The sequence below is a fragment of the Mus pahari genome, chromosome 4 (assembly GCF_900095145.1).
Source record: "Mus pahari chromosome 4, PAHARI_EIJ_v1.1, whole genome shotgun sequence".
In the NCBI taxonomy this organism is placed as follows: Eukaryota; Metazoa; Chordata; class Mammalia; order Rodentia; family Muridae; genus Mus; species Mus pahari.
This window is the reverse complement of record NC_034593.1, coordinates 73,570,812-73,591,574: the sequence shown is the minus strand read 5'-3', so window position 1 is coordinate 73,591,574 and position 20,763 is coordinate 73,570,812. Positions and strand designations below refer to the sequence as shown.

The 20,763-nt window shown below is 36.9% G+C and overlaps 1 protein-coding gene across 2 annotated transcripts in view; it reads left to right on the top strand.

Moving 5' to 3' along the window:
• Rbm46 (RNA binding motif protein 46) overlaps positions 1-18,408 on the top strand; it is a 40,229-nt gene extending 21,821 nt beyond the window's left edge. The window contains exons 5-6 of one of the 2 annotated variants that reach the window (XM_021196393.1): positions 12,183-12,242; positions 16,446-18,408. In XM_021196393.1, the coding sequence (XP_021052052.1) occupies positions 12,183-12,238 (56 nt within the window). In that variant the 3' untranslated portion in view covers positions 12,239-12,242; positions 16,446-18,408. The remainder of the gene's footprint in view (positions 1-12,182; positions 12,243-16,445) is intronic. The other variant, XM_021196392.1, reaches the window with a different exon arrangement.
• Positions 18,409-20,763: the final 2,355 nt, after the last annotated feature.

Below are 20,763 nucleotides of genomic sequence, written 5' to 3'. Positions count from 1 at the left end.
GTGATACACTTAGTATACTTGTTTTTAGTTCTCATTCTGAAATAATATATAGGTAGATATCTGTTACTTTTCTCAATTATGTACCAGCATTTTTAGTCTGTCAGGTGATGGCTCAGATCTTAAAAGAGTGTTTATGCAATCACAAGAAACAGTTGGAATTCCAGCATCCACGGAATGAACTTAGTGTTTGGTGAACACTTGTAACAGCTCCAAAAGATCTACTTTGGCATATGTGTACACTCATGCTCACATACACACAAACAATGTTTAAAGGGCTATTTATTTGTGTGGTTTGTGCTTTAACTAGGGAGTTGCTGCATTAGGCATCATTGGTTGAGGCAGATGACCAGGCACTCATACATGTTTGAAGACTTGGAAAACTGCTCAGTGATGACAAGTACTCTATCCTGGACTAGGGAAATTATCCCACTTTCTTAAGCTGTTTTTTGAATGTTTTATTAAACAATACATTTTGTTTTCAATTAAGTTTCAGATTCTGAAATTCTGTTAATGTGATGAAAAATTTCTACTCAGCTCATAATTATATATATTTAAGCCCAAGACATGAGTATAATGAGACTATAATCAATATATAAGTTGATTAAGAAAGTGATTAGGAAAATAAAACCAAACTAAACTAAAAATGTCCCATATGACTATATAAATATATAGCAAATCCCATTTTAAAAGCAAGAATTATTAACAATCATAGTTAAGTCAATGATTTTTTATGTTAGATATGATTATTGTCTAGAGGAGAATTTTGAAACTTATTATAAAAGGAACTTATACATTTAATTTTTCTATTTATGAATGTAAGTTTTCACTTTCTAGATTATATAACTTGTCTGACTTTATTATATGCATTTCTTTTTCTTTTCTTTTTTTTTTTTTTTTTTTTTTTTGGTTTTTCGAGACAGGGTTTCTCAGTGTAGTCCTGACTGTCCTGGAACTCACTCGGTAGACCAGGCTGTCTTCGAACTCAGAAATCCGCCTGCCTCTGCCTCCTGAGTGCTGGGATTAAAGGCGTGCGCCACCATGCCCGGCTATTATATGAATTTCTTATTTTGTGCTTTTTTATTACTAAATGCTTAAAGTGGAAAAGAATGAAAACCAGCAGGCAAATGCTTGTATTTCTTTTTAAAGCAAATTCAGAACAAAGTCATTCTGTTCTGCAGTCTCAAATTAATATAATCCAAAGCAAAACAGGTGAATTACATGATATCTAGACTACATAATTGTATATGTGGCATGTTTGCTTGGAGTACCACAGTCTAGGTAAACCTGGACAACTAGTGACCGCAATAAGAAGCAGAGAGTACATAGTTGAAATATCTGCGACTGTTTGGTTTATAATATTCGTATTTGTACAGAGGGACTACAGTGGCTGTCTTCAGATGTCTGAAGAGTGGCATATAGAAGAAAGACTTTATAAAATTTATCTTCAGAGTTCCAGGAGGTGGAAGTAAGTCCAATAGAAGAGTGATTTAGGGAGGGAGCTAATTGCAAGATTCTAGAATTGTGGAAGCTCTTAAACCCCTGAAGGCAAAGACATTGCTGCAAACTTACACCTTTAAGTGACTCACAGTTTCAGTCTGTATTTCCTAAATAGATATGTGGAAGGAGAGTATGGCATTTTCTTTTGGGATAAGTTCTTGCTGTGTAGCCCTGATTGGCCTTGAACTTGTGACCTGCCAAACTGCTTTCGAACTGCTGGGATTACAGGCATGTGTCACCATGCCTGGCGAGATTTCATTTTAAATTATTTAAAGGTTAAGTAATTTGCTTACTGTCTAGTTACTCTTAATAATTAACTCCTAGTCTTTGTAATTTTATCATATAATTCCAATGAAAAACCAGTATTTGTCTAATGTTAAACTGCTGATAATAGACTGAAGAATTGTGAAATTTTATTCAACAGTTACTAATTTTAAAAATAAAATATCTCATGTTTTGCCTCTTTTTCAGAGATAGTTGGGTCTTTACCAGTCCTATGAGCTGTTAGCCACATCACTTCAGTTTACTGCAGATGCATTAGACACTATTCTGTTGCTATGAAGAGACACCATACCAAGAACTCATACAAGAGAAAGCACTTAATTGAGGGGTCACTTACAGGTTCAGAGTTTCAGCCCATTACCATCATGGCTGGGAGCATAGTGGGTGGTCTGTGTGACCTGGAGAAGTAGCTGAGAACTACATTTTGATCTCCTGGCTGAGAGAGAAAGAAAATGAAAACATTGGGTCTGACATGGGCTTTTAAAAACCTCAAAGCCACCTCTAGTGACACACTTCTTCCAACAAGGCTGCACAACCTCTCTTTCAAATAGTGCCTTTTTCTGCTGGCTAATCATTTAAATGTATGAGTCTGTATGGTGCATTCCTTTTCAAATTACCATGTCCCACTTCCTCAACTCCATAAATTTGTAATCATAAAACAAAAAAAAATGCATTCCATTCAACTTCAAAAGTCTCCATAGTCTTGTCATAGTCTCAATACTGTTTAAAAGTCAAAAGTTTAAACTCTCAGAAACATCTGGAAATCTTTTAACTGTAAACACCCATAAATAAAAAAGCAGATCACATGCTTGCAACATAGAGTGACACAGAAGACCCATTACCATTCTGGAAGGGAGGGAAAGGGACACAGTAGGGAAATAAGGGCACCAAAGCAAGACCTCAACCCAACGGGACAAACACACACTGCACCTCCATGTCTGGGGGCAAAGCACTCTTGAGGACTCTGACCCCTAACAGCTTTGTTGACTGCAGCACACTTTTCTCTCTTGGGCTGATTCTACCCCTTGTTAGCATCTTTCCTCAGCATTTATCCCATAACCCTGGCATCTCCAACATATTAGGGTCTCTAACATTAACTAGGCTTGACCTTCATAGCTTCACACAGTGGCTTCTCTAGGCCTCCATCAAGGAACACATCTTGACACATGCCTGGCCTCATTGGCTTCCCAAAGTTATGGAGGAAGATGTCTACAGTCCTTTTCTTGTATTTTCATTTTAATTATATATTTTTTATTTATCTTTCCCTTTCTTGTATTCTTAACTCTAAGTCTAGAAACACATGGACAAAGCTTCCAAGCTCTGCTGTTTGCTGGGTCTGGAGCTTGGCCTCTTTGTTTAATTACGTTTGTATCAGCTTTCTGTTGATGTATTCTTTCACCTCTTATGCTTGTCTTTAATCCCTTTTTACTAGTTGGTAGCTTAGCTGGGCAGGGTCTGGCCTGAGGACACTACTACTCCCTTTGTTCTGTTTATTGTCAGTAAAATTTTTATCTCCTTGAGCACTGGAATTCCTGCCTTCTATGTTACATTTTCTGGGGCTCCCTTTCTTTTCAAACTGTACATTTTGTGTCTCTCTTTGTCCAGTTTGCTCCTTGTCATTACACATATACATAAGAGTGACCTTTAATAACTGGGTGACAACAGTTGATATTGGGCTATCTTGAAATCTCTCTCACAAAGCCATTAGTCCAAAATGCTTCTATTATGCCTCAGGCAAGTTTTTAGTACAAGGGCAATAATAGATATATACTTTGCAAAAATATCACAAGAATGGTCTCTAGTCCACTTACTAATAATCTTCCCCTCTGAAACTGCTTGTACTGGGCCCACACAGTTCAAGTTTCCCTCAGGACTGTCTCCCATCTTGCTACTAGGATGGCTCCCTAAGCCCTATTTAAAGCATCCAATCACTTTTCTACTCCAAAGTTCCAAGGTCTTCCATATTCATCTAACAAACAGCATGATAAGGCTTTTCTGAGCAATACACCACTCCTTGCAAGAAACTTCTGACATATGAATAGTTGTGAGTGGTCGCTAGTACTGGGTAAGGTGTATATTCCACTGAAGTAGAAATTCTATCAGCATATAATTTTCAAAATGATCATAAAATGGGTGTTTAAGTTATTGGCAATCTTGAACACATATTGAGACATAAGGGTTTGGATATGTGTATATTATATATAAAATGGCCATATATAATTTGTATAGTGGGAGAATGAGGGATTATGGTTCTAATAGTTTTAAAAGCATCTCAGGAAACGTGTTTTGATATAGGTCAACAAATGTGGTCTAGAGTAATATAGTCATTTAGTATGTAATTCATAATAAATAAATTGCATGTCTATGTTGTGAGCGTGTGGCTAGCTGTACATGCCTCATGTGTGTGCATGTGTGCTTAGGTTTTTTCTTTTTTTTCTTTTTTCTTTTTTTTTGTCAAATTGACACAAGCTGGGGTTATTTGGGAAGAGGGGACCTCAAAATGCCTCCATTACATTAGCTACTGGGCATTTCATGATAAATGATTAATGAAGGAGGGCTGAGCCCACTGGGTTGTGCCATCTCTGGACAGGTAGTCCTGGACTATGTGAGAAAATAGGCTGAACAAGTTTTGAAGAGCAAGTCAGTAAGCCGTGGCCCTCCATTGTCTTTGCCTCAGTTCTTGCTTCTCTGTTCCTGCCTTGTGAGTTCTTTCCCTGACTTCCCTTCCTGATGGACTGTGATTGATAGTAAACTGAAATTAACCCCTTCCTTCCCAAGTTGCTTTTGATCATGTACTTTACTATAATAGAAAGTAAGCTAAAACCATGTAATTGGAACATTAACACCATTAACATTTGTTTAAACTGAAGAAATAATTGACAGCTTCTTGTATATTATCTCTGTGTGTGCATGTGTGTGTGCACCCATGTGTATGTGTTTGTGTGTGTGTGTGGAGGGGGGGAGGGAGGGAGGGAGGATACAAGAATACGAATAAATATGTGCTTGAAGGCTAGAGGAACAAAACCAGAGATAAGATCCTATATAGTGATATTTCTACTAAGTTTATCTTTCTGTTACATAACACAAAATTAAAAGTAACACATTTAGTGATTCTGATTATACAAAAAACAGGTCCAGTTTCTGGTTTTGACTGTGATTTCTTTCACTCTTGAATTTTTGGCATTCCTTTTCTTTTCACCAGTCTCTTGATAACTGAAAAACTCTTTAAAATATTTCTCAGAATATATTCATTAGCAATTTCTACTTTTAAGTAAGAAATAACCCCAATAAATTGTGAATTAAATTGGACTAGCACACCTATAAATCTATATAGTCTATTACTTGACATTAAATTGAGATACTCCTCATAGTTTTTGGTTTTTCTTTAAATGATAATATAAGAATTGTCATTCTTTTTTATGCTAAAAGAATAGTTGTAATTCATGGTGATTTAAATTTAAATTCCAGTTTTCTCTGTTGTTCTCATTGAAATTAAAGTTTAAACTAAATTACTAATCTCCAGTTGAGTAGATATCAGAGGTGTTATGGAGAGACAGTGGTTTCTGTATTGTATTTCCATTCCACACTTGCATGGAAAATAACCAATAGAGTTTAAATAGCTTTTATAGTTGGGATCTATCTTTATATTTATTCATTTTACATCCCAGTCCTATTCCCCACTCCCAGTTCTGCTCTCCCACAGTTACTCTCCCATTCTCCTTTCCTTCTCCTCTAAGAGAATAGATTCCCCCAGTATCTCCTCATCCAGGCACATCGAGTCTATGCTGGGCTAGGCGCTTCTTCTTCCACTAAGGCCAGAAGAGTCAACCAAGTTAGGGGAACAGATTCCACAATTAAGCAACAGCTTTAGGGGAAGCCCCTACTCCAGTTGTTTGGGACCCACCTGAAGACTGAGCTGCACATCTGCCTCATATTTGCAGGGAACTGGGGGTTAGTCTAGCCTGTGTGTGCTCTTTGGTGATTCAGTCTGAGTTCCCAAGGGTCCAGGTTAGTTGAACCTGTTTGTCTTTCTGTGGAGTGCTTATCCCCTCTGGGACCCTCAATTCTTCCTCCTGTTTTTCCATAAGAGTCACCAAGCTCCATCCACTGTTTGGCTGTGGGTCTCTGCATCTCTGTAAGACAGCTGCTGGGTGAAGCCTCTTAGAGGATAGCAATGCTAGGCTCCTGTCTGCAAGTGTAAGATTAATAGTGTCAGGAATTGGTTCCTGTCCAGAGGATGGGTCTTTATTTGGGCAGGTTATTGCTTGGCCATTCCCCCAGTCTCTGTTCCATCCCCCATCTCTGCATTTCCTTTAGGCTGGATACATTTGGGGTGGAAAGTTTTGAGGGTGGTTGGTGTCTGTATCAGGGTCCACTGAGGTTCCTGTCTATCTGTAGGAGGTGGCCTGTCAGGTTCTATATTCCCACTGCTGTGGGTTTCAGCTAAGGTCACCCTTATTGATTCTTGAGAACCTCCCTTAATCATAGGTCTCTGGTACTTCTTGAGATGCCTCTCACTGTCCCCAAACCCTGCCAACTGCAGATATTTCTTCATTCTTATGGCCATCCAACCAGCTCCCCTGTCTCTCTCTACACCTGATCCTGAAACACCCCCCCCCCCCCCCCGATCACCCTTCCCATTCGCTCTCAAACCCAGTTCCTTCCCTCCATCTACCTCATACAACCATTCAAACATTCTTGCTTGGGCCATTCTTCCTGTTTAGCTTCTTTGTGTTTGTAGATCATAGCATAGGTATTCTCTATTATGGCTACTACCCACTTATAAGTGAGTATATACCATGCATGTCCTTTTGGTTCTGGATTACCTTACTCAAGATGATATTCTCAAGTTTCATTCATTTGCCTGCAAAATTCATGGTATCTTTGTTTTTGATAGCTGAATAATTCTCCGTTGTGTTGATGTACCATAAATATCCATTCCTCAGTTGAGGGGTATCTAGCTTGATTCCAATTTTTGGCTATTACAAATAAAGCTGCTGGAAACATAGTTAAGCAGGTATTCCTGTGGTATAGTAGGGCATCTTTTGGGTATATGCCAAGGAGTTATGTTTACCTGGGTCTTGAGGTAGAACTGTTCCCAGTTTTTTTTTTAGAAATCGCCAAATTGACTTCCAAGGTAGATGGATAAATTTGCACTCCCCCCAGCAATGGAGGGGTGTTTCCCTTCCTACACATCTTTGTTAGCGTGTGCTATCATTTGAGTTTTTCATCTTAGTCATTCTGACAGGTGTAAGATGGAGTCTCAGAGTCATTTTGATTTGTACTTCTCTGATGACTAGGGACTTTGAACATTTCTTTAAATGTTTTTCAGCCTTTTGAGATCCCTCTGTTGAGAATTCTGTTTATCTCTGAACCTCATTTTTTCAAGTTTTTTATTAGATATTTTCTTTATTTACATTTCAAATGCTATCCCTAAAGTTCCCTATACCCTCCCCCCCGCCCCTGTTCCCCTACCCACCCACTCCCACTTCTTGGCCCTGGCCTTCCCCTGTGCTGGGTCATATAAAGTTTGCAAGACCAAGGGGCCTCTCTTCCTAGTGATGGCCGATTAGGCCATCTTCTGCTACATATGCAGCTAGAGACACGAGCTCGGGGGGTACTGGTTAGTTCATATTGTTGTTGCACCTACAGGGTTGCAGCCCCCTTCAGCTCCTTGGGTACTTTCTCTAGCTCCTGCTTGTGGACGTTGTACATCGTGGTGCGCACTAGGCTCCGCACCACGATGTACAACGTCCACAAGCAGCTTTGTACAAGGAGATAAGAATGGATCAATTCTCATTCTTCTACATGATAACCGCCAGTTGTGCCAGCACCATTTGTTGAAAATGCTGTCTTTTTTCCACTGGATGGTTTTAGCTCCCTTGTCAAAAATCAAGTGACCACAGGTGTGTGGATTCATTTCTGGATCTTCACTTCTATTCCATTGATCTACATGTCTGTCGCTGTACCAGTACCATGCAGTTTTTATCACAGTTGCTCTGTAGTACAGTTTAAGGTCAGGCATGGTGATTCCAACAGAGGTTCTTTTATTGTCTGAACCTCATTTTTAAATTGGATTATTTAGGTTGTTGGTGTTTGTTGAGTACTTTATAAATTCTGGTTATTAACTCTCTGTTACATGTAGGGTTGCTAAAGATCCTCTCCCAGCCTGTAAGCTGACATTTTGTCCTAGTGACAGTGGTCCCTTTTATCAATTGTTGATCTTAAAGCCTGAGCCATTGGCATTCTATTCAAAAAATTGTCTCCTGTACCAATGCATTCAAGGGTATTTCTCACTTTGTTTTCTATGAGATTNAGTGTCTCTGGTTTTATGTGGAGGTCTTTGATCCACTTAGACTTGANCTTTGTACAAGGAGATNAGAATGGATCAANTCTCATTNTTCTACATGATANCCGCCAGTTGTGCCAGCACCATTTGTTGAAAATGCTGTCTTTTTTCCACTGGATGGTTTTAGCTCCCTTGTCAAAAATCAAGTGACCACAGGTGTGTGGATTCATTTCTGGGTCTTCACTTCTATTCCATTGATCTACATGTCTGTCGCTGTACCAGTACCATGCAGTTTTTATCACAGTTGCTCTGTAGTACAGTTTAAGGTCAGGCATGGTGATTCCAACAGAGGTTCTTTTATTGTCTGAACCTCATTTTTAAATTGGATTATTTAGGTTGTTGGTGTTTGTTGAGTACTTTATAAATTCTGGTTATTAACTCTCTGTTACATGTAGGGTTGCTAAAGATCCTCTCCCAGCCTGTAAGCTGACATTTTGTCCTAGTGACAGTGGTCCCTTTTATCAATTGTTGATCTTAAAGCCTGAGCCATTGGCATTCTATTCAAAAAATTGTCTCCTGTACCAATGCATTCAAGGGTATTTCTCACTTTGTTTTCTATGAGATTTAGTATATCTGGTTTTATGTTGAGGTCCTTGGTCCACTTGGACTTAAATTTTGTTTAGGGTGATAGATAGGGATCTACTTGCATTCTTCTACATGCAGACATCCAGTTTGACCAGCACCATTTGCTGAAGATGCTTTCTTTTTTTCCATTGTATGATTTTTGGCTTATCAAAAATCAGGTGTCCATGGGTGTGCGCGTTTATTTCTGGGTCTTTGATTGGATTCTGTTGATCAATGGGTCTTTCTATACCAATACCTGATTTTATTACTATTGCTCTGTAGCACAGTTTGAGGACAGGGATGATGATTCCTTCTGAAGTTCTTTTATTGTTCTGGATTGTTTTGATATCCTGGATTTTTTGTTTCATATGAAGGTGAGAATTGCTCTTTCTTAGTCTATAAAAAATTATGTTGGAATTTTGATGGGTTAGTTTGGTTAAGGGTTTATCTATCTTTGTCTAGCCAGGCCATCCTTGAACTTCTTCTGTAGCAGAGAATGATGAACATAGCCTTGTACATGCAAGGGTAGCACTTTACCAAACTAAACTTATTCTCAGTGCTCTTATATTACATTCTTTCCATATTTACTTTATGTGCATGTGTATGATGTATATGTGAGTGTGGGGATGAGAACGGCATGCCTTTGGAGGGCCTATGATAGCTTTCAGGAGTAGGGTACTGTCTTACCGTCTTTGATGGTCTTTGATTGTTTCTGCTTTCTGCTAGCTATTGTGAGAGCTGGGTGGTGATGCTACTGTCTCTCTCTGCCACCCTTTCCCCATATCTGCGCTGGAGTTGCAGAAACTTTCACTATGGCATCCAGCTGGTGAAGGGGTTTGGGTATCTGAACTCTGGTGACAGGATTACATAGCTGCCCTTTACCCACCAAACGAGCTCATCATTCCAATTGTTTATAATTATGGAAAAATGCCCCTTTCCCCATGATTCTGCTGTGTCACATCAACATAAACCTGTGGCATATGTGCGCACACACACACTGTAAGAAAAATCACTGTTACATTAGCATAAATTAGTGGCATATGTGCTCACACTATACCATATGATGAACCATGTAACAGTAGTCAATTTTGTTTTTAAACCTTGAAAGTAAAACTTCTATCTGAAAACATTCTGATTTTGTATGGATATACTGATGAAATCTTCTTAGCTTCATGTTTTATATTTGAAAGATTATTTTTGTTACACTAACAGGTTTTATTACTTGTCTTACAAATGTCTAGTACTCTCTTCAAACACTACCATTCTCCATTTCTCCTTTGCTTGCCTGATTTTACTTAACATCTGATACTTCAGTATTTTCCACCCTGTTGTAAGTTTAGTCTGTATTTCTTGGTTAGCATGCACATAAGAGACATTGATTTGGATTTCTCAGCTCTGAAATGATATTTGACTTTATTTACTTGTTTTGATCATGCTTTGCTGCATAGCTTAGTCTGCCTCCTCCAAGCTGGGATTACAGACCTGTGTCACTATGCCTCCCTGAGTTTAGGATTTCTAGCTCCTACAAATGTTAACCTTCAAATTCTTGAACATATCAGGCATAGCTACTTTTTAATTGCCTTTTATTTTTATTGGTGTATTTACACATGTGCTCTGCATGTGTGTATGTATGTATATTTTCACTGGATGTGTGTGTGTGTGTGTGTGTGCTCGTGGGTGTGCATGCTTGGATGTGCATGTGGAGGCCAGAGGTTGATACGTGGTGTTTTCTTCAGTTGTCTCTATTTACTAAGGCAGGGCCTCTTGCTCTCCAGTTTGTGTCCTTGCTCTGCCAGCTTGCACTGAGAATCCTGTCTTCAGTTTCAGAGCTCTGGGATTACATTCTTCCAGGCTTTGATGTGTGTGCTGAAGATCTCAACTTCAGTCCTCATTTGACAGTTTTAGCTATTCCATCCCAAGCTATTTAGAAAGTCACTTCCTATCGCTATATCTTGACATGTTTCTCCTATAGTTTAGACATTTCAGCTGCATTATATATTTGATCCATTCATTTTTTTGTGCAGCATGGAAGTGGATTAGTTTTATACTATAACATAGTTCTCCAGTTTTTCATCACCATCTTTCCTTGGACACACACTAGCAAGCACCTCTGTTAAGAATGAGCTTATTTCTGGGTCCTGTATTTTTCCGTTTATTTACATGTGGGTTTTGGTGCCACTGTTAAGACATACTTATTTTATTATCCAGATTAGAAAAATGTATTGTCTATCTAGAGATCCGTTTTTGTTGACTGCTATTTCTGTTGGCTTTAGGTGATCTAGTTTATTTTCTAATATTATTAGTTTTTATTGAATGCCAGATACTGCAAATGAAAAATTATAGAGAATTTAAAGTCTACCTGATATTGCCTTTATTCAGAGAGGAGTAATTTCCTTATTATGGACAAGCTTTATCACATCACAAAATGTCCTTACTCCTAACCAGAATTGAGACACTTCGTCAGATCAATTATGTTCAGTTTGCTGTCTCCTTCAGTTCAGTATAGTCTCGAGGGCAGTTTTACCAGGGTAGCTCTTCTCCATTTCCTTACCTCTGAGCTTGGTCACTTTTGTGTTAGAATTCCTTTCTGTTTGTCATCTCCCTTTGGAGAATTGACCAATCGTTAGAGGGACAAGGACTTTTCTCAAAGAAAAGGGTATTTCTTTGGATTTTCAAGTGTCTTAAGTTCACCCTCTTAGCTGTTGCCAATGATTTTAGATAGATGTTTTGTGTTTTCAAACAAAATTGATTAATGTTACCTAACCTAGTTCATCCTGTGGTAAACAGTTAGTATGACATTTTTATACTGTACTTAAAGTGTTATTTAGAGCGCTGTGGTGTTTTTGGAGACCATCAGACATGTTTTACTTGTGCGTGCTTGTATGTAGTCTCTTAGCATGGAGTTGGATGTATACTCTTGATGGGAAGGTTCCAGGCGTATGAAACGACAGCCAAAATGAGTGGATGTGACACTGGGGTCCAGTGTGCTTTTAGTAGCTTCCTCTGGAAATTGACATGCCAAGCAGGCTTTTGAAGTTTAATATTATTTCGGTCATCTATCTCTTCTGAAAACAGGAAGGACGTGATACTTCGAGTATAAGTAACTCTACCTACAAAACATAATTTCTGAGTTTGCTTAAGTTTCTCATCTTTCCTGAAGTCATGCAGCTTTAATTTTTTTTTTAAATCGTTTATCTTTGTAGGGGAGTATTTCTGAACACACTGATGAGTAAGAACTTAATTGATTTAGAAATTTTTTTTCCTGATGATGTGCTAACTCATGATTTTCATTTAGATATCAGAATACTGTTCTCATTGTTCATCTTTTCAGAGTCCAGATGTGACACCTGTTTGCCAGTTGTCCCCTTTTCTCCATTTTTTTCTTATTTACCAATCAAAAAGTTTTAAAGTTATCAAGGATTCCATGCACTTCCAAGATAGGGATAACATCATTCTAAAGACTCAATTCTTTTGTCTTCACTGCTTACAGACAGGGAACACAGTCTCTTCAGCCTGGACCTGTGTAGAAGAATTTGGAGGAAATAAGCAGGTAAGAAAACATCTCTTAGGAATATTGTGGTATATTTAGTTCTCAGGAAATCAGTTTTAAGCTAATCATCTCATGACTACATGGGAAAATGCATAGAATTATCTACTTAAACCCTGTACTCCACTAGCTGCACTAATAGCTTTCCTAGGAATAGACTCATTAAGGAAAAAATAATAAAGTTAAATGGCTTTCTGTAATTCAGATGTTTTCAAACTTTTGAGGAAGACAATGTTCTGATATCTAAAATGAACCACTAGGTTTTTAATTAGTTCAAATCAGATATGGAGTGAATACTATGTTTTGATTATCTGGGGTTTCTCAACATAAGCTGAGAATGAGACTATTTTTATACATTATTAAAACAATATTTTAACTCTAAATTATTTCTATAACAATTCACTGTTTAGTTTTCTCACCAGGCTACAAGAAAAATTTTAGGGGGCTTTATGTTAGTGTGTGATTTGCTAAAACTTTTTTTTTTAACATGTAAAGGAATCATCCCCTGTATACATAATTCTGTGTTCCTGGGTAGGTTATTTCACCATTGTATGCCTTAATTCACTATTATCAAAGGGAGTAATGCGAGCGCTTGCAGTACTTTTAGAAGGGTTTCATTTGTAACTGATCTTGTATGGTTATTTTTGGCATATACTAAGCACTAAACAAGTATTATTATTAATGTCTATGAGAAATCTGTTTATTGTTCTTGACACATCTTTGACTATAAATTTATCCTCACAGATTTTTAGCAAAACTGTAGCTTCTAAACTTAAGAGATCTTAAATCTTACCTAAATTTTAAACACAGTGCAATTTTAGAACTACCTTCTTTTAATGTCTTAGATCTTAAAGCTTGACTTAGGAAGACTGGTTGTGAGGATTGGTTTACTGGCAAAAAATGAACCTTGAGAAGATTTGCAGCCTTTATTTAATCTAAGTCTGTTCCTGCACTTTGACCCTGATACTTTATATAATGAGCTATGGTTCTTGCCTGACCTGAGGCATAGACTGGTGCAGCGCGAGTCAGGTTTTTTTTTTTTTTTTTTTTTTTTTTTTGGTTTTTCGAGACACGGTCACCCCTGAGTTTCTGTGACATTTTCTGTACGATCGATGCCTGTAAAAAAGCATTTTTTTATTTTATTTTATTTTTTTTTTTTTATTTTTTTCTTTTTTTTTTTTTTTTTTTTTTTGCTCTCCGAGGCTGCTGTCCTGATGGTTAGGAGCTAGCATTAGGAGGAGTCTGCTGTTAGGATCTTTTATTATGCAGAGCAAATAGACAACTTACCGAATGGTTTACTTGGTCTTCTTGTTTCTTTGGAAGGAAAGCAGCTGGAATATTTTAGTGCCAGAGCATGATTTCTTTATATGTGGCCCTCCTTCATCCCTTTTTTTTTTTGTGCTAAGTTTTGGTCTTTAGAGGCCTTTATTGGTCATGTTCTCTTATAATTTACCAGTAATGGGGAAGAGGAGGGAAAGGACTCAGAATCAAGCCCATCCTCGTGTAAATGGCAAGTGAAAGAACAACCTGGGATACAGGAGACACTGGGGAGGGAGAGAGAGGAGAGAAAAACATAGAGGAGGGAAGAAATTTCTATTATATTAAAACATTTCATGGTTGATCTACCAATGCAAATGAAATTACAAAAATTTTAGAACATAAGGAAATAAGATGCATTGAGAATAGAAGTTGTGGAAATAGATTAAGATCAAGTCACATGCAGCCCACTTAGGTGAATAGCACCATTGTCTTGACTTTTGTTCTCCTGCCCATTAAAAATGGAGACCTTTGGGGGCTTTTTGAGATGCTTTCTTTCAAATTTCCTGCCAAGACTGCTCTAAAAGCTCGGCCAAATGTCAGCAGTACTTTTCTAGGAATTAGGAGATCTAAGTTTTAACTTGGTTTTTTCTTCTTTTTTAAATCTATTTACTTGTGAACCTATGGATCTTTCTTACCTAAATCAACTGTTGTGTTTTGTCATTCATATGAATTGAAATCATTTGATTTAAAGACTTGTAAAGTTTCTACTTGTTCTCAGTTTTCAACTTGGAATTAGATTATTAAAAAGTTTAATAGAATCAATAGTCAAAAGATAAAACTAATATTATACATAATATTATTATGCCAAGAGACTTAGCATATCTGAACAATATATGTATAAATATGTAGTGAGCACATAATTAATCATAAGGGAATCTAAAAAGCACAGTGAAATACAATATCACATGAACTGGCATAGCTGTAATTAAAACTGCTAGGCCAGGTTTGGTAGTGCATCATTGTTATCACATTTGGGAGGGAGAAGTAGAAGGATCCGTGCAAATTTGAGACTAGTCTCTTCGACAAAGTGAATTTCAGGCCAGCCAGCCAGAGTAAGACGTGTACAACACCATTCACCCCCTGTGTGTATGTGTATATGTGCTGGCATACCAACTGTTGTAGAAGATATGATCAACAGGCATTTTCAAATTTTACTATTTGAATATAAAGTGAACAAAGTGAAGAACTGAAGGGCATAAATCTCTACTCCGTACCCCTGCAGCTGTTTACCATTGCAGAGAGAAACTGTCACAAAAGGTTTATATAAGAATGAGCATAGAGCATATTTTATTTGTAAGAGATCAGTATTAGGAAAGTTTACATATTCATCATCAGGCAACTGCATACAAATCATGGTATATTTTTAACCACCAAGTAATACTCAACAATGAAATGTAAGAAATGACTCAAATAGGTAGCACAACTCTTAGAGGTTATATTGAACAAAAGAAGCTAGAAATAGGAATTATTTTTAAAACAATGTAATCCAAAACCAGATGAATTAATCCAAGATGCTAGAAATCAGGCTGCGAGCTTGCCTATAGGACCACTGACTGAAGAGGCAGGTGATTTGGTGGGTTGTTTGTTTGTTTGTTTGTTTTAAATCTGTTCATTGTGGATGACATAGCTTATATACTTATCAAAATTAAATGAAGGCATATGCCTTTTGCTGTTTGGAAGTTGAACCTCTGTTTTAAGTATCCAGACAGGAATGGCATGCTGCGTATACCATTTAGACTCTGAGGTTGGCTCTCCAGCACTCCTTATAAAGGGGGTGCAGATCAGGTTGGGTCTGGAATAGGGCACTGAAGAGTTAGGATGGACTTGAAGAGGAAAAACTGGTATGGGGTGGGGTTGAATCTGAACATGCTTGGAAATTTAACTCGTTGGCTCATTTGTCTTCTTGTGCGTTCTGTTTGCTATATGTAAATTATATATAAGGGATGGGTACCTACTCCTAGGTTTATTCACCAATACAGTTTCTCTTTACATTTGACTTATTACCTTATTTGACATGTGTTCTGTTTTCTAATCACCCAGATGTTTTTCTTAAAATGCTTATGTTCATAGTGGTTTTAAGAATAGGGGTCCATTTATGAAGTGCTTGTAAAATAAGTGAATGAAGGCTTTCTCTTGCCCAATTCCCATAATAGTTGTCTCATTCCATCTTATACAAATAGTATTTTGAGTAAACTTTTAATTTGGGATTTAATGTAGTTTTAAAAATGAGAATATAGCAGGTAATGTGTGTTTGTATAAAGCTGTATGGCAGAAGACTGCCAGAAACGCTGTTATGTTAATAGCCAGCTATTGAGCTTGCTTTTAAATCTTCTCTGAAAATATCTTCTGAGCTCACATTTTATAAGTAGGCTCCGTTATCTCTTGAATGGATGTAAACTCAAAGAAAGCATGATATCTATTTGAAAAGTATATTTCCTGTCTACTGAAGTCACTTGTAAATCATGCTGTTGATTACTACACTGGTGAACTTTAAAGAGCCAAGTTCATTAGAAGTATGTGGCTGCTGAGGGACTGGATTTGCATAATAATCTTCAGAAGGATTTTAAAGTCTTCATTAATACATAGTAGATCTAATGTTTCAGTTAATACTTTAGTATTTAACCCTTGGGTAAAGCATAATCTTTAAAAGAAGAAATGAAGCTGATGTTATTAGAAAGGCAAATGATTTCAAAGTAATTTGTCATTTCAAAATACCCGAAATATTTTGACCATTGCTTTGGACATTTCAAAACATGTTTATATTTTCTTAAAACAAGCTGCTTTATTGACCTTGTGGTATCATTCATTTAAATTTAGAGTTTTACAATGCTAGCAATTAAACCTATTTACAACTGATTTTCATTTTTTTATTTTTTTCTTAAATAGGTCCTTTCTGATGTTGCTTGAGCTTATTCTCCTGCAGTTGGTCTCATTCCTGTTCGTTAAACATTAAGTTTCATGACAACATTAAGTTAATCCTCATGTGTTGTAGACCTCATAGTGAATGATATTGGAGACTGAAAGCTTGACCTGTATAGTAAATGATCTTATTCAATTTTTTCCATTCCAACAATAGCACAACTTTAAAAAATGATCATTTATAGACACAGTCAACCAGTTTGACTTATGCTATAGTAAAGAGCATAGTTGAGTTTTTGGAAAGTACAGGATCTACAAATTTGGTCAATAAAACACACACCTACAGAATTACTCCAATTAAGGAAGCAGGAAATTATTGGTACATTAGATGAACATTTGTTTGAAATTAATATTTCAAATATAATTGTTTTAATAATTTGGTTAATTTTGGATAATTTTCTCTGCTATTAAGTTGATAATGGTTTTTGCCGTTCTTTTGGTAGGGACGATTCATTTTACTGTTTTGTGGTACCAGTGAGACTCTAATGTTAAATTGATGTTCGCTTGTATGAATGTTTGTGCCAGCATTTAAATAATGAAATTTTGGACAGTTAGTTTATACCAGAAGTCCAAGGGCAAATGCTTATGCTGGTTTGATACCTAATATTTTTTTTTTAAAAAAAAAAAAAAAAAGAAAAAAGAAAAGAAACTGAATTCACTGTTCTTTTATCTTTTTCATGATCTACCCTTGGTGTCAGATCCAATTTAAGAGAAACTTTTTGTTGATTAAAGAGAAATCAGAGGTTCTCTTTTTCTGTGTTAAGAAGAAAAAGATACCCAAAGTGTACTGTAGTAAGACCTTTCAAACAGTGTTGTCGGTTAAGGAAAGAACCCTGACTTGATGTAACTGCTGTTGTTTGCACTGCAGAGATAGTAATCCACCACCATTACAGTAGCATCAGGTATTTAAATGTTAGAACATTATGTTAAAACGTGATTGTCATTTGAATGTTTTGTCTTTTGAATTAAATTTGTGTCCACAAAGATGTGCAGCATAACTGTTCATATATTTATTTACAGACTACAATTTCCGTCGCAGCTCAATAAATAGTCTTTCCCCTGTTAGCGCTACCCTCTCTTCTGGGACTCCCAGCGTGCTTCCTTACACGTCAAGGCCTTCTTCTTATCCAAGCTATCCCTTGTCACCAACAATATCACTTGCTAATGGCAGCCATGTTGGACAACGACTATATATCTCCAGTCAGGCCTCATTCTTCTGAAAAAAAGTCTGGATATAGTAGTACAAACTTCTCTTTGTATAAGGCATGAAAATTAAAATACTGTTGTATTTAAGAATTGGGTTTGCACATTTGACTTTAAAAACAAATATTTTAACATATTAAACAGCTATAATTCAGAATGACAAGAGTGGCAGGATTTGCAGAAATGCAATGAAAAGTTACTCAGTGATAGCAGACTACTACTGTGGTTTTTAAGCTTTGGGGGTTCCAGTTCCCGAGCTTGAAAGGATTCCAGTCGTTGATGATTTTTGTATAACAACTTTGTAAAACAGCATTTTACAAATATTGAAGTACTTAAAGGCAGTGGTTGTACTAGATTAGATTACCAAGGACCGCTATCTATAGTGGAGTTTGGAACAGTCATGTAACCAGAAGCACCTGGCTATTATGTAGAAAGAAATGATGAGACAAAAAAGATTAAGATGCAGAGTTTTGGCAGAAGTAATGAAAAATCAGTCTACCATTGTGGTCCTTGAAAGTAAGCAAATATTTTAGTTAATATTTGTTACAGAAATAAATTATAGCTTTGCTGTTAATATATTTAAGGTTTTTATAGTTATAATTCATTTATGTTTTGATATTCATTACATTGTTTACATAAGAAGTGTTAATGTTTTTTAAATGTTGAAATCATGTGTTGTTTAATTTTTATACTTCAAATTCTTCAACATTAAATATATGGCACTACTAATGCGTGTTTTGTTTTTATTAAAATTCACTCACACAAATATCTCTCATCTTTGAGAATATCTTTTTCTTTGCCAGTTCAACAGCAGTTTCAGTGTCTTAGGTTTGCCATCTTCATGAGATCAAAGTGTCAGATAGAAAGAGAAATAAGTTTGTAAAGACAAAATCCCTTTCAAGTGCCAGTAGAAATGTTTTGTTGATAGATTCAAAGAGTTACCCTTTTTACTGAAGAATAAATAATGAATTTAGACCATTTTGACTTCATCAATTTATTAGCATACATAGACAATTATAGTGGTAATTTTTATAATTGATATCAGATATTTTATATTTCAAAACATTATGTTTGTTCAACTCATTTAGGCAGGATTTGCATGCATAGAATTTAAAATAGTTGAAAATAATTTTCCTCTCAGCTTAATTTGAAATTTCTAGCAGAGAGTAACAAGAATAAGTGAATGCCAGCCTTTTCACTGCTGAAGAAGACATTGCCCACGAAGCCTGGGTGCTCCCTTTGCAGTTCACTGCTTCAGACTTTCTCACGTGGATGGCCATGGCCATCACTCAGCACTGTGGCTAGTTCACAGCACAAATGTCACAGGTATGCTGGGCTATTGTTTGCAGATCATCCACTCAGAAAACATGCAGTGGATGCTTTCATCTGCTGAGAGACCACCCATGGGAAGAAGGGACACGTTTAGTTTTTCATAGAAATGTTTGGAATAGCTCAAGAAGTTATTACACATATTCTCACAGATTTTTTTTTTTTTTTACTTTGGAGTGAACCCAACAATTAGAGAACTATCAACCACACAATATTTGAAGATCCATGCTGACAGAATGTTAAATGTGTAAGCTTTGGTATCAGTCCTTATAATATTAAAGCTAAAACCTGAGCAAGTGTTGAGAAGTCACAGAGTAGCTGATATTTGGGGATATATTTGTATTGGTTTAGTATTTGATTTTTTTGCCCAACTTCCATTACTTCCCCCTCAGTCACAATTACAGCATTTATGTTAAACAGTGCTTTGTGCGGTGGTATGGACGAGTAGTAATCTTGTTCATATTGCATGAGACTCTACTAGACTAGTGAATGTAATTAATTGCATGCTACCTTAATTTCTGTAGCAAAGGTTAATTATATATGGCCCTTGCCCCAAATGAAAGCCTTAGTAGGTTACAAACTGTTGATCGATCTTAGACATGATACAGCTCATGGGGCTGAGAAGCAGTCCAAATGACTGCCTTTGTGAAACCCTACATGCAGTTTTTTTGTAAAGTGCTGCTGAGGCTTGGGATGAAAACCCATCTCTTTTAGTATTTGTTAGAATAAATAAGGCCATTAATAGCAGTGATTCAAAGTTTAGAAGCCGTAAATAAAAGACTGGTAAAGCCAATTTTAAAAGCACACTTGGCAAGAAAGAGCTATAGCTTGTATCAAAATGCAAATATGAACTATAATATTGACATACTGAACAAAAAGCTAGTTTCTAATTCAGATGTCCCCTGGGTATCTAAAACTCAACCTACCTGTAACCAAGGTAACTCTGTGTCTTATCTCATAGGTCAATTATTTTTATAGCAGCCTACATTAACAGGATCTGTTAGATTTTTTGTTGCTGTGACAAAATACTTGAGAAATCTAAAAGGGGAATATGTCTTTTGACCCATGTTTTCAGAGTTTCCAATGCAAATTCACGATCACTTGGGCTCTTGCTGTAGACTCGAGTGTAATATGGTTGGGTGGTGGGTGGAGCAAAGCTGTTCATCTCTACAACTGGTGTGAAGGAGTGGGGAGAGAGATGGGATGAGAATGATTGACTCAGTCCCCATAACAGGAAAGTACTCTGGAAGAAGTAGGAAATGAACAGTTGCTGCACACAGATTTCATGCTGGCTCAGCTGGCTTCTGGGAATTTCAAAGGTCCCATGTCTCATCCAGTCAGGTTCCTACTGTCAGGTTAAACAATCCAACTGGCTAAATGTATTCTGCCCAGTCCTATTCAAGAAAGAGAAAAGGAATTCAGCACTGGCACGAACCATATAAAAAACTGTATACAAGCCAGACTCATAGGGCCAGAAGGTGCTTTCTCTCTGAACACCTCCTGCCCTGTGTTAGACAGGGGGCTCTGGCAGTGTGTGCTGTATGTTTATGTACCATCATTGCTGCAACAGATCTTGTATGTGGTGCAATGCAAACTTCTCATTCTCTAATTCCTTTCTTGACAGAAATAGTGTCTTGGTGACAGTTTCTATTGCTGCATAAAAAACCATGACCAAAAGCAAACTGGGGGAAGGAAGAGTTTGAATGTACATTTACCTCTACATCACAATCAATCAATGTAAGGGCTGAAATAA